This window comes from Palaemon carinicauda, chromosome 10 (genome assembly GCF_036898095.1).
Source record: "Palaemon carinicauda isolate YSFRI2023 chromosome 10, ASM3689809v2, whole genome shotgun sequence".
NCBI lineage: Eukaryota > Metazoa > Arthropoda > Malacostraca > Decapoda > Palaemonidae > Palaemon > Palaemon carinicauda.
In genome coordinates, this window is record NC_090734.1 from 117,692,325 (window position 1) to 117,705,490 (window position 13,166).

The 13,166-nt window shown below is 48.0% G+C and overlaps 1 protein-coding gene across 2 annotated transcripts in view; it reads right to left on the minus strand.

The window, feature by feature from the left end:
• SamDC (S-adenosylmethionine decarboxylase) overlaps positions 1-13,166 on the minus strand; it is an 82,303-nt gene that overhangs the window by 25,773 nt on the left and 43,364 nt on the right. For both annotated transcript variants that reach the window (XM_068381746.1, XM_068381747.1), the window contains exons 6-7: positions 7,766-7,886; positions 7,399-7,497 (exon numbers count right to left, since the gene is read on the minus strand). In XM_068381746.1, the coding sequence (XP_068237847.1) occupies positions 7,399-7,497; positions 7,766-7,886 (220 nt within the window). The remainder of the gene's footprint in view (positions 1-7,398; positions 7,498-7,765; positions 7,887-13,166) is intronic.

The window sequence follows — 13,166 nt, forward strand, 5'->3', positions numbered from 1 at the left end:
CAAGGATGATATTGATGAGCTTGTAGAAAGCCATTCTACCGAGTTGACTGTGGAGGAATTGTTGCACCTGCAACAACAACAGCAGCAGGATCTGATTGTGGAGCAGGAATCTTCAGAAGAGGATGAGGTAAGGGAGGATGTTCCAAGTTCTCTCATCAATGAAATTTGTTCCAAGTGGGCAGATGTGCAGGCTTTTGCTGAAAAATACCACCCAGAAATTGCAGTAGCAAACCGGGCAGTGCATATGTTTAATGATAGTGTCATGTATCATTTTCGAAGAATACTGCAGAGGAGGAAGAAACAATTAACAATAGACCAGTTTTTCACAAAAGAAAAGAAAGCTGCTACATCAAAGCCTGTTTCTCCTCCAAAGAAGAGACAAAGAAGAGAAGAAACCCCTGAAATAGATCTGCCCACCCTTTCATTGGAGAGAGAAACAACTCCTGAAGGAGAACTACCCCGCCACATCATGGAAGGGGACTCTCCTTCCAAGCAGTAACCTCCCCCTTCCATCCTCTCCACATCCATCCCTGTATGCCATCGAACCGCTGCTCAAAGGTATGTTCACTACAGTACAGAAAATGGTTTAAAATTGTTTTATTTTAGTACAGTAAATGGTTTAAAATTGTTTTATAGGATTTTCTGACCAATTTCATACACATTTAGATAATTATTGTTGTTTAGGTACACGTTTTATTAATATTTTGGGCCTGTTCGAGTGCTTGGGAACGGAATAGAATATATACCATTATTTCTTATGGGGAAAAAAAATTCTGTACTCGAACAAATCGGAGGTCGAACACGGATCTCGAACGGATTATGGTCGAGTACCGAGGTATCACTGTACTCACCCTTTGAAAAACTTCTTTTGACGTTCCTTCTCGAAGCGTAGCCGTGAAGAATGTGTTATTTTCTGGGAACAGACGGTACTCCCCAAAGAGGCAAGTAAGCAACTGGGTAGGAGGTAGGAAACCGCACTTGTGCCTACCGGTCGCTAGTCCTGAATGCGCCTGGGGTTTTACCGTTACACCGCTTGGAGGGCGGAGATGACTGTTCCAATGGAGAACCCGTCCAAGGATTTTCTTGAGTAGTCCTTGAGGTAGTGGGCAGTAAAGGTTGACTGGTTCGACCAAGTACCTGCTCGCAGGATTTGCCCTACTGCCATGTTTTTCTCAAAGGCTAAGGAGGTGCTCAGGAGGTCTGGGAGTGCCTGGCACTGCCATGCCATCCTCCTTGTAGGTTCTGGCGATAACCTGTCTCAACCAGAAGGAGATGGTGTAATTGTTCGCACTGGGCACAATTTTAAGTCTTCTGCATTGCCTGTCTTAGGGATGGTAGGAATTGAGTAACCTTCAAACCTCGGGTCCCAGACTGCTGGGTTCTGAGTCTTGGCCACAAAAGAAGGCACGGACTTGAAGGATACTTCTTTCCACCCCTTTGAATGAGAGACGTCGTATGACAGTCCATGGATCTCTCCCACTCTCTTAGCGGACGCCAAGGCCAGCAAGAAGACGGCCTTGAGGGTGAGATCTTTGTCTACGATATCCTTCAAGGGTTCAAAGGGGGGACGACACAGCATCTTCAGGACCTTGGCTAAGTCCCACTGGGGCACCCTCCTCGCCTGAGGGGGGCAAGACTGCTCGAAGCTTTTGACAAGCATCGCTATGTGTCTCGAGGCCCCTAGGTCGATGCCCTTCAGGAGGAAGACTTGGCCTAAGGCGGCTCGAACCCCTTTTATGGCTGGAATTGACCTTCCTACCTTGTCCTTAAGAAACACCAGAAAATCTGCTATGTCTGGGACAGAGGCCTTAAGAGGTCTAATGTGCCTCTCAGAGCACCACTTCGTGACGGAGGCCCATTTTGCCTGGTAGACCGCGGCTGACAACTTTCTCAGGTATAGAGATATTCCCTTAGCCGTGGAGGAAGAATATCCTTCTTTCTTCAGGAGCCGCTCGATAGTCTCCAGGCGTGAAGACGTAGGGAGAGTGGGTTGTCGTGGAGCCTGAGAAAGTGAGGCTGGTGCAGAAGGTCTGACCTGGCGGGCAGAGGCCACGGCGGTTGACTCGATAGGTCTTTTAGGTCCGCGAACCATTCTCTCTCCGGCCACCAGGGCGCTACCAAAGTCATCTTTAGGTTTCGGGCCGTCCTTACCCTGTTGAGCACTTGTCTTATCAACGTGAAAGGGGGAAAGGCGTACACATCCAGATTGTCCCATTTGTGCTGAAAAGCGTCTTCTAAGGCTGCTTTCGGGTCTGGTACAGGGGAGCAATAGACTGGGAGTTGGGCGTTGAGTTTGTTGCAAAGAGGTCAATCACCGGGGAAACCCCAGCGTTGAATGATGAGCTTGGCTACTTCTGGGAGAAGGGACCATTCTGTCCCTACTATCTGGCCCATTCTGCTGAGGCCGTCGGCCAGAACGTTTTTCTTCCCGGGAATGAACCTTGCTAACATCACCACTTGATTTTCTTCTGCTCAATCTAGAATCTCTATGGTGAAATCGCACAACTCCTTCGATTTCAAGCTTCCCTGTTTCTTTATGTATGCCACTACCGTGGCGTTGTCGCACATCAACGCCACGGTGTTTCCCTTTAGCAGACTTGCGAAGCGTAGGCACGCCTTCTGGACTGCTTTCAACTCCAGGACATTGATGTGGAGTTGCCTTCCAACCAGGTCCCTCGTGCCGTTTCGTCGAGGAGATGGGCTCCCCATACCTGGTTGGAGGCGTCTGTGAACAGTAGTAACTCGGGAGGGCCGGTCCCGAAGGGCGACCCCTTGAGTGAGTTCGACTGGCAATGCCACCATTCCAGGGAGGGTCTCGTGTTTGGAAGGACTGGGATTAGCACCTGCTGTGAATCCGTCTGGCACCAGAGGTTCTTGAGATTCCATTGGATGGATCTGAGCCTTACCGTCCCTTGGGGAACTAGGTTCTCCAATGAGACCAGGTGACCTATCAGCCTCTGCCAGTCTTTCGCCCTCCTGGGGTGTTCTGACAGGAACGACTGACTAATGTACCTGAGGTTTCTTATCTTGTCCTCCGAAGGGAAAACTTTTCCCCGAATGATGTCTAATGTCATTCCCAAGTAGTTCCTTCTGGTGGATGGGGATAGATTTGACTCCTTCGGGTTGATTACGATCCCCAGATCCTTGCAAAATTGGAGGAGACTTCTCCCTTGTTCCTTCAAGAGGACCTTTGAGGCGGAAAGAAACAACCAGCCGTCCAGGTATCTGATAAGGCGAATGCCTCGTTCGTGAGCCCCCACTGAGACAGCCGTGAAGACTCTCGTGAACACCTGGGGCGCTGTTGACAGACCGAAGCAAAGGGTCCTGAATTGCAGGATCTGGGAACCCCATTTCACCCGGAGGAACTTTCGACCGAGGTGTGGACCGGAATCTGGAAGTATGCGTCCTCGGGGTCAATGGTCATCATATAATCTTTCTCCCTCAAGGACAGCAGGACTGACTTCGGAGTGTCCATTTTGAAGTCCGTCTTCTTGACGAACTTGTTGAGAGCTGACAGATCTATAACCGGTCTCCACCCCCCGGTCGCTTTCTCCACCAGGAACAGGCGACTGTAGAAACCTGGCCCTGGGAGAAGAACTTCTTCCATGGCACTCTTCTCTAACATGGACGATACCAACTCTTGAAGGGCGGTCTTCTTTAACGGGTCTTTGGGAGCTAGCCATTCTGTCCGGTTGGCCGGAATAAGAGGGGGTGGTTCCGTTAGGAATGGAAGTCTGTAGCCCTCCTTTAGTACGGACACTGTCCAAGGCTCTGCTCCTTGAGCCTTCCATGCTTGCCAATGACGTCTGAGGCATCCCCCAACCCGAGGGTTGGGCGGGGATAGGGGGCCTCCCACTCTATCTTCTTCTAGAGGGGCGGCCTGATCTGCCTCTCCTAGAGGCGGAGTAACCCGACCTGAAGGAGCTTGAGGGCGCTGGAGCTCCCCTGCGGGGGGGCTGAGGCATTGCGGACCAGGAGGAAGAGGGGGGCCTCTCTCCTCGTAGCGCTGGTAGAGGCTTGGGGTGTCGCGGCACTATCCGAGACGGACTTCTTATAGGGCGGTCTCCTAGGAGTCGTAGGTCTGGGGACGTTAGCCTCCTTCTTTTTCGAGACCTTCTCCATTATGGCCTCTAATTCCTTCAGAGGAAACAAAGACTCTCCCCACAGGGGTAGGCTGCGAATGGCTCGCGCCTCCCTGTCTGGTACCTTTCCGAGACACCTTCGCCAGAACAGTGTCTCGCTTCCAGAGCACCCAGTTAGCTGTTAGTGCGAGAGACTGATATGTCAAAAACTTAAGGGTTTTACCCCCAGAGGTAATGAGGTCCCTCAGTAGGCCTTGCTGGTCAGGGTCCTCGGGGTCGAAGGAGGCTTGTACACCTACCAAAGTGGAAGCCCACCAGTCCCGCCAAGAGGAGACGTTACTAAGTCCCTCGACATTTTCTCCATCATGGAAGCTTCTGCTGGCGAGAAACAGACTGGGGCCGAAGAGGCTCTACCGTCTGAAACGCCTTGACTAAGGATGTCTACTGCTGACTCCACCTTACAGGGGCCTGGGTGTCGTCCCGCTGGCACATAGACTTTGCCTTGGGGTCTGAGGCCCTGGAGCAATTTCGAGGACCTCTGGGTTTTGGGGGCCTCGGCATTGCTGGCCACTACCTTGCCGACATACTCCTGCTCTAGGACTAGATCTCGGGCTAGAGGAAGTGCTAGGGACGTCTTAGGTTGGGAGGGAGTCTGCATGATCCTCAAAAGGCTTGACTTCCAGGAATCTTCATCCGTAGCCGCAGGTTCCACTATTTTGTGGTGCCTTCTGAAAAGGCTAACCACTCTCCTATAGGCGGAGTCCTCCGTCAGGGAACCCTCCCCTCCGTCAGCCGAGGTCTCGGCTTGGGGCCGGGGAGCTGGGTTGCCGGGGAGCTGGGTTACCGGGCACGCCGACTGGACGTCTAGCTCTTGGGGCCAGGGGCGCCGTCCTGCCGAGGTACTGGATTTCATCTGCGGGGACGTCCGCACCAGGGGCCTGGGTTAACGCAGGCATCGCTGGTTCAGCGGGGACTCTCGTCCGCCCAAGGGCTCTGGGTGCCGAGGATGCGGTTCCCGTGGGCTGACCCGACAGCGGGAACCGTTCCTTCCGACCCGAAGGCCGCACCAGCTGGGCTGGTTCGGCCAGGCCGCCCGACAAGAAGCGCGTTTCCCCCCGCTGGGCGGGGTGAACCGGAGGCTTCGGGGACTTACGCCTACCTGTAGAGTCCTTCCTATGGCTTGATCTCGAGGAGCCGGGTCACCGGGCACTCCCCATCGGGCGCTTCGGTTCTGGAATACCAGGCACTCCCTTGCGGTGGTACCGGTCTTCCCCGGCGGGATCTCCGCACCAGGTTCGGGGGTCAGAATCGGCATCGCCGTACCGTCGAGGACTACCATTCGTGTAGTCTCTCTGGGGGACGCGGACGCGGATCCCCGTGGGCTGACCCGACGGAGGGAACCGTTCCTTTAAGTCCGAGGGCCGAACCAGCTGTGCTGATTCGGCCAGGCTGCCCGTAAAGAAGCCCGGTTACACCCGCTGGCGGGGTGAACCGGAAGCTTCGCGGCCTTACGCCTGCCTGAAGAGGCCTTCTCGCATTTCTCCCTGCGAGGGTTATATCTGCCTCTGGAGGATGGCCTTCGTGGTGAGAAAAACCCTGGGCTGCCGGTCCGGGGAACGCTGCAGTACAGACTTGGGAAGCTCCTTCTCGGCGACGCCCTCGGCTGCAGAAGAGACTGGAGAACAATTAGGGACATTTTTCCCCCACATGGGGTCATCAGAGGAGACGTGGCCTCCTTGCACCAGGACTCCGTCTCCCCACACACTCTCGAAAGTAGTACTTACCTCGAACTACTTTCTTAGGAGTTACCTTCTCCACAACAGACCAACCTCGTCTCCTACTCTGGGTAGGGGAGGGTGGTAGGGAAGCTCTGCCAGACGAGACGCCCGGCGCTAGTCTTCTTAGGCGACCCCTTCGTCGCCTACTTCTTCTTGGTGCTATACCTCACCCACTCAAACTCCTGGGGAAGAGCAATGGGCACTTCCCCGCAACTGACTTACCTCGTCCCCTACTCTGGGTAGGGGAAGATGGCTGTATAAGAAGCTCTATTCGACGAGGCATCGGGAAGTAAGTGGCGAGGAGAGGCTCGTCTTCCTATGAGCCTCTTGGATGTATTCTTCCTCTTGGTGCCGAAGTGCACCCACTGCACTACGTTCCAGGACTAGTAGTCCTGACACGTGGTTGTAGGGGAACATGAGCTGCCCCTACACGGCTAACACAGAGGATAAGGGGAGGAAGAATGATTTATTGTAAAATTGTTCCTTTCAGCTATTAATTCCTTGAAGGGAATCAAGGAATACACTGGGTAAGCACACGGGTGGAAGGTGAACGCACAGGAACACCCGGGAAAAGTACACTGGAAAACGCAAGTTGCCACGCTGGGAACACGTGGGGCACTAGAACGCACACAAAGGATCGACAGAGATACGAGAGCGAGGGTGTGAACGCCTCGCGACCAGAGAACTTAATGAGGAAGGTGACCCAGCAAGCAAGCGACCTACCTTAATCCTACCCTCGGGGCACATTCCTTGATGCCGGGGGTAAGGCTTCTTAGAGCGCGGAGTGGGGGGGTAACTTACTCAAAACTCTGATCGGCAGAGAGGAGATCACCAGTGACCTCCTAAGAAAGTAGTTCGAGGTAAGTATTCGTGTTGGAACAAATATTTATAAATTAATCCAAACTGGACTTATCTGTTTCAAGTTAATAACATACTATAGATGCATAGGCTATACTAAAAAAAAATTACTATTCTTTCAACTTTCCACTTTGCTCTATTAACTAATCTTCTGAAGGAAATTTATTTTACTGTTCATAACTCAACTCCAAACTCCAGTTACTTGGTCTATCGCCATAAATTTACCTATTACACTATAATGACACTTTGTTCTAACTAATATTATAACAATGAAGATTGCCCTAGACAGTGAGGAATTTACCTACTGCTAGACTCACAAATAGGTTTAAGAAAGCAACCATTCATGCAGCAATTCAACACACAATAAAATTCTAGTATGAATAAAAAAAAAAAATTCTCATAGTAGCATTTCATAACCCAAGATATGAACACCAAATAAAAAAAATGTACAGCACTTAATGGCTTGAAGACTTTATTGTAGCAGATTTCCTATCTGTCTTCAAAATATAAAACTTCAACCAGTTCTGTAGCTAGATATTACAATGAAAGTAAGTCAATTTACTGAACGAAAAATAAAAATTACAACTACTACAACCTATCAAAAGAAAAGACTTTCAACATGGCTAAATAATTCAAGAAATGCAGTATGCTGTACAACCAAATAATCAAGTGTCACTTACTGGTACGCTACGCATCAGTCCATTCATCGAGTACCCGCAGGGATCAAACTGATAATCGTCAATTACCATGCCAGGAATTAGGCGATCTATTCCAGATTTCTGAGAACAAAAAAAAAAAAAAATCATTATCTCCTATGCCTCTTGGGAGAAGAGAAAGTGATAAAAAATATATGAAAGTCAATTAATGCATAAAGTAAAACCTATTGTCTGGTGATGTAATTTATTGTTCATATTTTTTTTTTGAATAATGAACTTGCATAATAAAAAAAGATGCTGGAAATACAAGTACTGCATAGATAAAAATATTCATGAACATAAGTTACGTCTAATTTGTAACAAATTAACGAAATGTAAGAATTTTCATTACAGCTGTGGCTTCAGCTGCAGTAGGACAAATAGACTTGTAGAAGCATTTCATCTTCTCCTGATCCAGGTCCATCATCAAAACTTCTAGCGTCTGATCAGGTTCCCGGTGAGCTTTTCCAACCCTGTAAGAGAGGAAGAATTTATAGGAAAAATAAGCAAAGTGTCAGTGTAATCTTACAGTATTCATAAAATAGTACAGTATGAGGTTCAAAGAACCAAAACTCATGAAATATACTTTGTTGGTTCCATGAGGAAATTAAAAGATCATATTAGAAGCAACTACTGTATAAGGACGTGGCGAAAATAAATTTTAAACTCATTTGTATTTTCCTCAGCTTTACAAACTCAAAGTCCTCTCAAATAGGGAATATCTTTAGCGGAATTGGAACGCACGTTGAAATAGTATATGAGGAAGTCAATGACAAGGGGTAAGTTTGGGTGAATAGCCTTTCTTACTCTCCTGTCAAAGACTCGTCACTTTAGACCAGCTCAAGACTGAAAGGGGTGGTTGAGGTCGGGCCTACACCTACACAAGCTTTTCGTTTTTTAAAATATGGAGATTCCCTTGTTGGTTGACTAGAAGTCTCCCTAAACCTGAATGGTTGCTTCCTTTCCTTCCCTGGAATATGCCAGTCTCTACCAGTCCTGTAAGGGAGCGAGTGTGATGATTTCAGCATTCTCCTACCAGTCCATCATAGGGATGAGTGGGTTGATAGTGCCTCGCCAGTACTTAGCTATGTACCTAGTACTTGGTCGATGAAAGGGTTTTTTACACCCGAAGGGGAGTAGTAGTCTAGAATGACATTCTTGGAGCACGGTGACCAATAGGTTTGTATTCACTCCACCATCCTCCCCATCATTAAGGGAGGATGGGGGAGAACTACTAAATGAACTAACAAATCCAGTCTCAGAGGAATGGTGCTAAGAAATATAGTTTCCAACATCAATGTAAAGATCCAGTGTGTAACTCTACAAATGATTCATCCCCAAGTGAGGTGAAGAAAAGAAGCAGAAGAGCCAGTCTTTCTACATTTTTTACAATCCTACATCAAACATGTTACCATAGATAAGATGTTTTCTGTCCCGTATGGGAGCTGGGGGTGGCTATACAACTAACTGGGCATCCACCACAGGGTCCAGAACAAAAGGACTTGTGGGCACAGTACGGTATACTCCCTTGAATAGAAGGCTGTGAAGGTTGTTTGGCAATTACAAACTCCATCATCTGTCTGACTGCCAGATTCTTGGAAAAGTTGTGCCAATACCCCTGACTTTCCATGATCTAGTTTGAGACGGTACCTCGATCCCCTAATTTATCAATGCATAAGCTCTTTGATTGTCTCACAAAGCCAGAAAACTGTTCTTCGACACCTCTTTCTTGGTTCTGCCAGCGATAAAGAATTTTTAAAACTTGAGCCTGCCTGAGATGTCCAGTCCTCTTCAGATAGCATTACAGAGCCTTCATCGAACAGAAAAGTATCTCTGGATTATAATCTGATGCTTCATGAAGCGAAGGAATGGAGGTCTCGAACGTGGGTCATGTACCGACGGGTCTGGGGTTTTGGTCATGAATACAGGCATAAAACTGAAGAGCTTCTCCCAATCTTCAGATTGGATTAATACAAGGGTGTCGTTTCAAATCACAGACTCTCGTCACCAATGCTATGGCAGGTAAAAAAACAGTCTTGAGAATCAGATCTCAAGTCTCATGATCTTCTAAAAGCCTCATACTAAGCATGCGTTAAAAGACTTGAGAACATGGGAGGGCAAGAATGCTAAACGATCTTCACAAGGGGGAGAGGTCTATGCCCTTCAGTCAGAAGACAATGGACATAGCTGACTACTAGCCTTCCACAGCCAACATTGAGAGGCCCTCTTCAGTGAAGATCAACAAGTAAATTTGCATCTGCACTCAAGATGGTCAAGAGATCGGGATCCCATTCGGCTTGTGGCCAGGTTTGTCTGAGACGGCATGATAGACATTTGGTCGATCAACCAGTGAATCAGACTGAACGGGGGAAAAGTGTAAGCGTCCAAAAGGTCACTGGGTATTCTTTCTAATACAGCTAATGGATCTGTAAAAGGGAACAGAACATTAAGAGCTACCTGTATAGCCGTATAGTGAACAGATCGATTCCCAGTGAGCCCCACAAGGCATGAATATAAGGGCCATTAAACCCTACAACCTGCCCTTAGGAACTAAGGGCAGGAATGCTAGTACATTCCTCTTCCCCAGAATGTATCTGGCCAACAGCTCTACAGCGTAATTGGCCTCCCAGATGTGCTTTACCTTTATTGACCTGCAAAGAGGTGGAGAAACCCTGCCTTTCTGGTTGATTATGTAAGTTACTCCAGTGGTGGTGTTGCTCATTAACACTACTGAGTGCTTCCTCAAACGTTCTAGGAAAGCTTGCATCTCTGAAACATTGATGCAGATGCATGTCTTCTGTTGACCACACACCTGACAAGACCAGGTTGTTGTTGACACACCTGAGAAAAGTTGCATGTCTAGAGGCTGGTAGTTGAGAGAGAGACTCCCAAGTGAGGTTTTCTTCAGCCACCCTTTAAGTAAATTCAGCATATACCTCTAGTCCCACAAGAACAGGATACAATGGGGGATCTCAAGTGATGCTCCAACACCACTGAAGTAATCTCTGGTGGAGATACCCTTACTACACTAAAGAACGAGCTTCTCCAAGGAAAGATGGGCTAGAAGACTTTGCCTATGTCAAGCTGAAAGTATTATCTGGACCACTCTGAGCTTGTTGATGCAATCATCTCATGGGAAGACCTTAGATGCTGCAATGTCTATAGTATGCCCAGGTATTTCAACTTCTTCCAATTTATAATGATCCCCAGATTGCAACAAAAGGCGAGAAGCCTTGTACTGACTGGAAATGAGAGTTCACTGATCCACAGATCTGACTTACAACTCTACCCAAGGGCAAATAACATGATCCAACCATGGCAGCTCTGGCAGTCACAACCCTTGATGGACACCAAAGTACCTATCAAATGACCAAGGTCCTACCTGAAGCTAGCACTATGATTTCCACCCAAAGTTCATTGGGTGCAAGAGCCTTCACAAAGGTACACTCGGACTCTGGGTTCGCTGTTTCCATTAGTACTGGGCTAGGGTCCGGTAGATTTGGGGCACACGAATCCTAAGCGTCATCATCCATCACAAAGGGTGAAGGCTCAGCAGGCTGCTCAGATCTAACCAACACCCACGAATGCAAATGTTACTAGCAACATACTCTGGAGCTGATGAAAGATTCTGTTGGTTGTCACTGCGAAGCGTAAAATCTCTGGCATCGATTAAATCAGGGAAAGAAGAAATAGCCTTCCCTCTATTGATCATGGTGAAGAGCAATCTGTAAACCCGCACGCATGAGCACGGAGCCATGTCACCTCAGCTACCAACCCGTGGAAGCCAGCTCGCACAAACACACAACATCCTTAGGGGTACTACCTTGTGTTCAGGATACCAAAGTACTGTACTCAAAACTGAGAAGGGAGTAGCACTCCACCGTCAAGGTAGAAACGGTGAAAGCAGGAGCCCAAGCTCCTCGAACATCTGGCCAACGGAAAGACTGTGGGGCCGTGCATCTCTGGCCCACCAAGCTACCAGAGTACTGTAGTCAAGCCAGCTGCCCAGCACTACGGGCAACTGTCATAGAGAGCAAAGGGTCTGGTATAGAGCCATGCATCTTTAGATAGCCCCCTGGGCCTCAACCCCACGGGGCAGGGAACCAACTTGGGCAATTTAAGTCCACAGACAAGCACAGGGCTATATATCTCTGGCAAGTATGGCTACCTGGACAGTCAGGCCAGCCACCGGTTACCAGCTCAACACCACACGGGAATGGGTATTAATGGAAGCCATCCACCTCTTCATCCTATATTTTTTGTTAGCAAAATCAGAAGGGGAATAGGAGTGAACTCACTTCTGTCCCTTGTAAACTTCCTCCTCGGATTCAGCAAGTACAGCAGTATAAGTTTGAGTGACCATCGACAATGAAGCTCACCAAGGGGGGAGAACCACATGAGTTGCTATAACAAAAACCACAACATTGGGGGTAAAAGTCAGTGGGGAAGAGATAAGCACTTCCACTGGTACTCTTAACACAGACAAAGAGGTTAGGGATACTGGTACAAGGAGTGTGGGAGCCATAGGTCCCAGGATCACAGGCACAGAGGCAGGGGTGATGGGCTCAGGGGTGAATAGTACTCTAGCTCAATCATAGGGATAATGGGCACAGGTTTTATCAACCCCTGAGCCTTCTTACTCCCTTCTGGCTTTGGCATTTTCACTTTCATTCCAACAGGGGCAGAAGCCATCTCCTCAACCTCTTAGCTGCTTTCTTTGGCTTGGGCTGCAAAGGGAGGATCACCACTGGGGTCACTGATACCAATGGCAGTTGGATCACCACTAGGGGACGCCGGAGACCAAGTAGCCTTAGCTATCAGTTCCCTCAAATGGACACCAGAGGCTTACCTGCATGACCTTCATTAGGTCAAACTCATCACCAGTGTTTACTCGTACAAGGAAGAGCTTCCTGCACACAGTGAAGTGCAACAATCACCTTGCACTCCACAAACCCTGAATAAAATTGCCAATGTAGATCAGAGTTTTCCCTACTTTTGAAGCATACTCCCCAGGGCCAAGCAAGGGCATATACCCAGAAGCTTCATTGATCAACAGACTTGATGATGAGAGCACTGCTAAATAGTTTCTTCTTCCTTTACATGGGTTTTGTCAAAATGACAGAAGAAAAGACTTTAACTTCTCGCTTCTCAAAGAATACACATGCCTGTAACAGGAGGCTACAATCTACACTCGGCAAAAGGGAATAACTGCTAATAATCATGCTCCTAAGCGGTAGAGGAACATGACCCTCGAACAAAAGGTAGAGGTACTGAATAAGCGTGAGGAGGGTTATGTCTTTTGATGCCATTGGCTGAATGTTGCAAATGAGAGAACACTGTTCAGTATATTAAGGAAAATTAATCCAAAATTCATACAGCCGAAAGTACAAATGCCCTGCAGTGTTAAGCATGTACTGCAAGTAATGAAAAAGACAATGATTAAGATGCGGAAAGCTTTGTTCATATGGATTAAGGACCAGCACCACAAAAACATAACAGTTGACTAGTATTTAAACTCATCAGGCTATTCAGTTATTGTATGTACTGTATAATTTACCACTGTCACCAGTAACTGCATGGCTTATCACACTCCCCATCAACATCACCAAGAATGAAGACTAGGGTCCTTACTGGAAAACTGGTAAAATAACCATAAGATATATTTTTTCAAATTGAAGGTGAGACTATGCCTTTACAGTATTACCATGCTGGTGGTTACATAATATCGTGACCCCTTATCAAAGATTATTTTT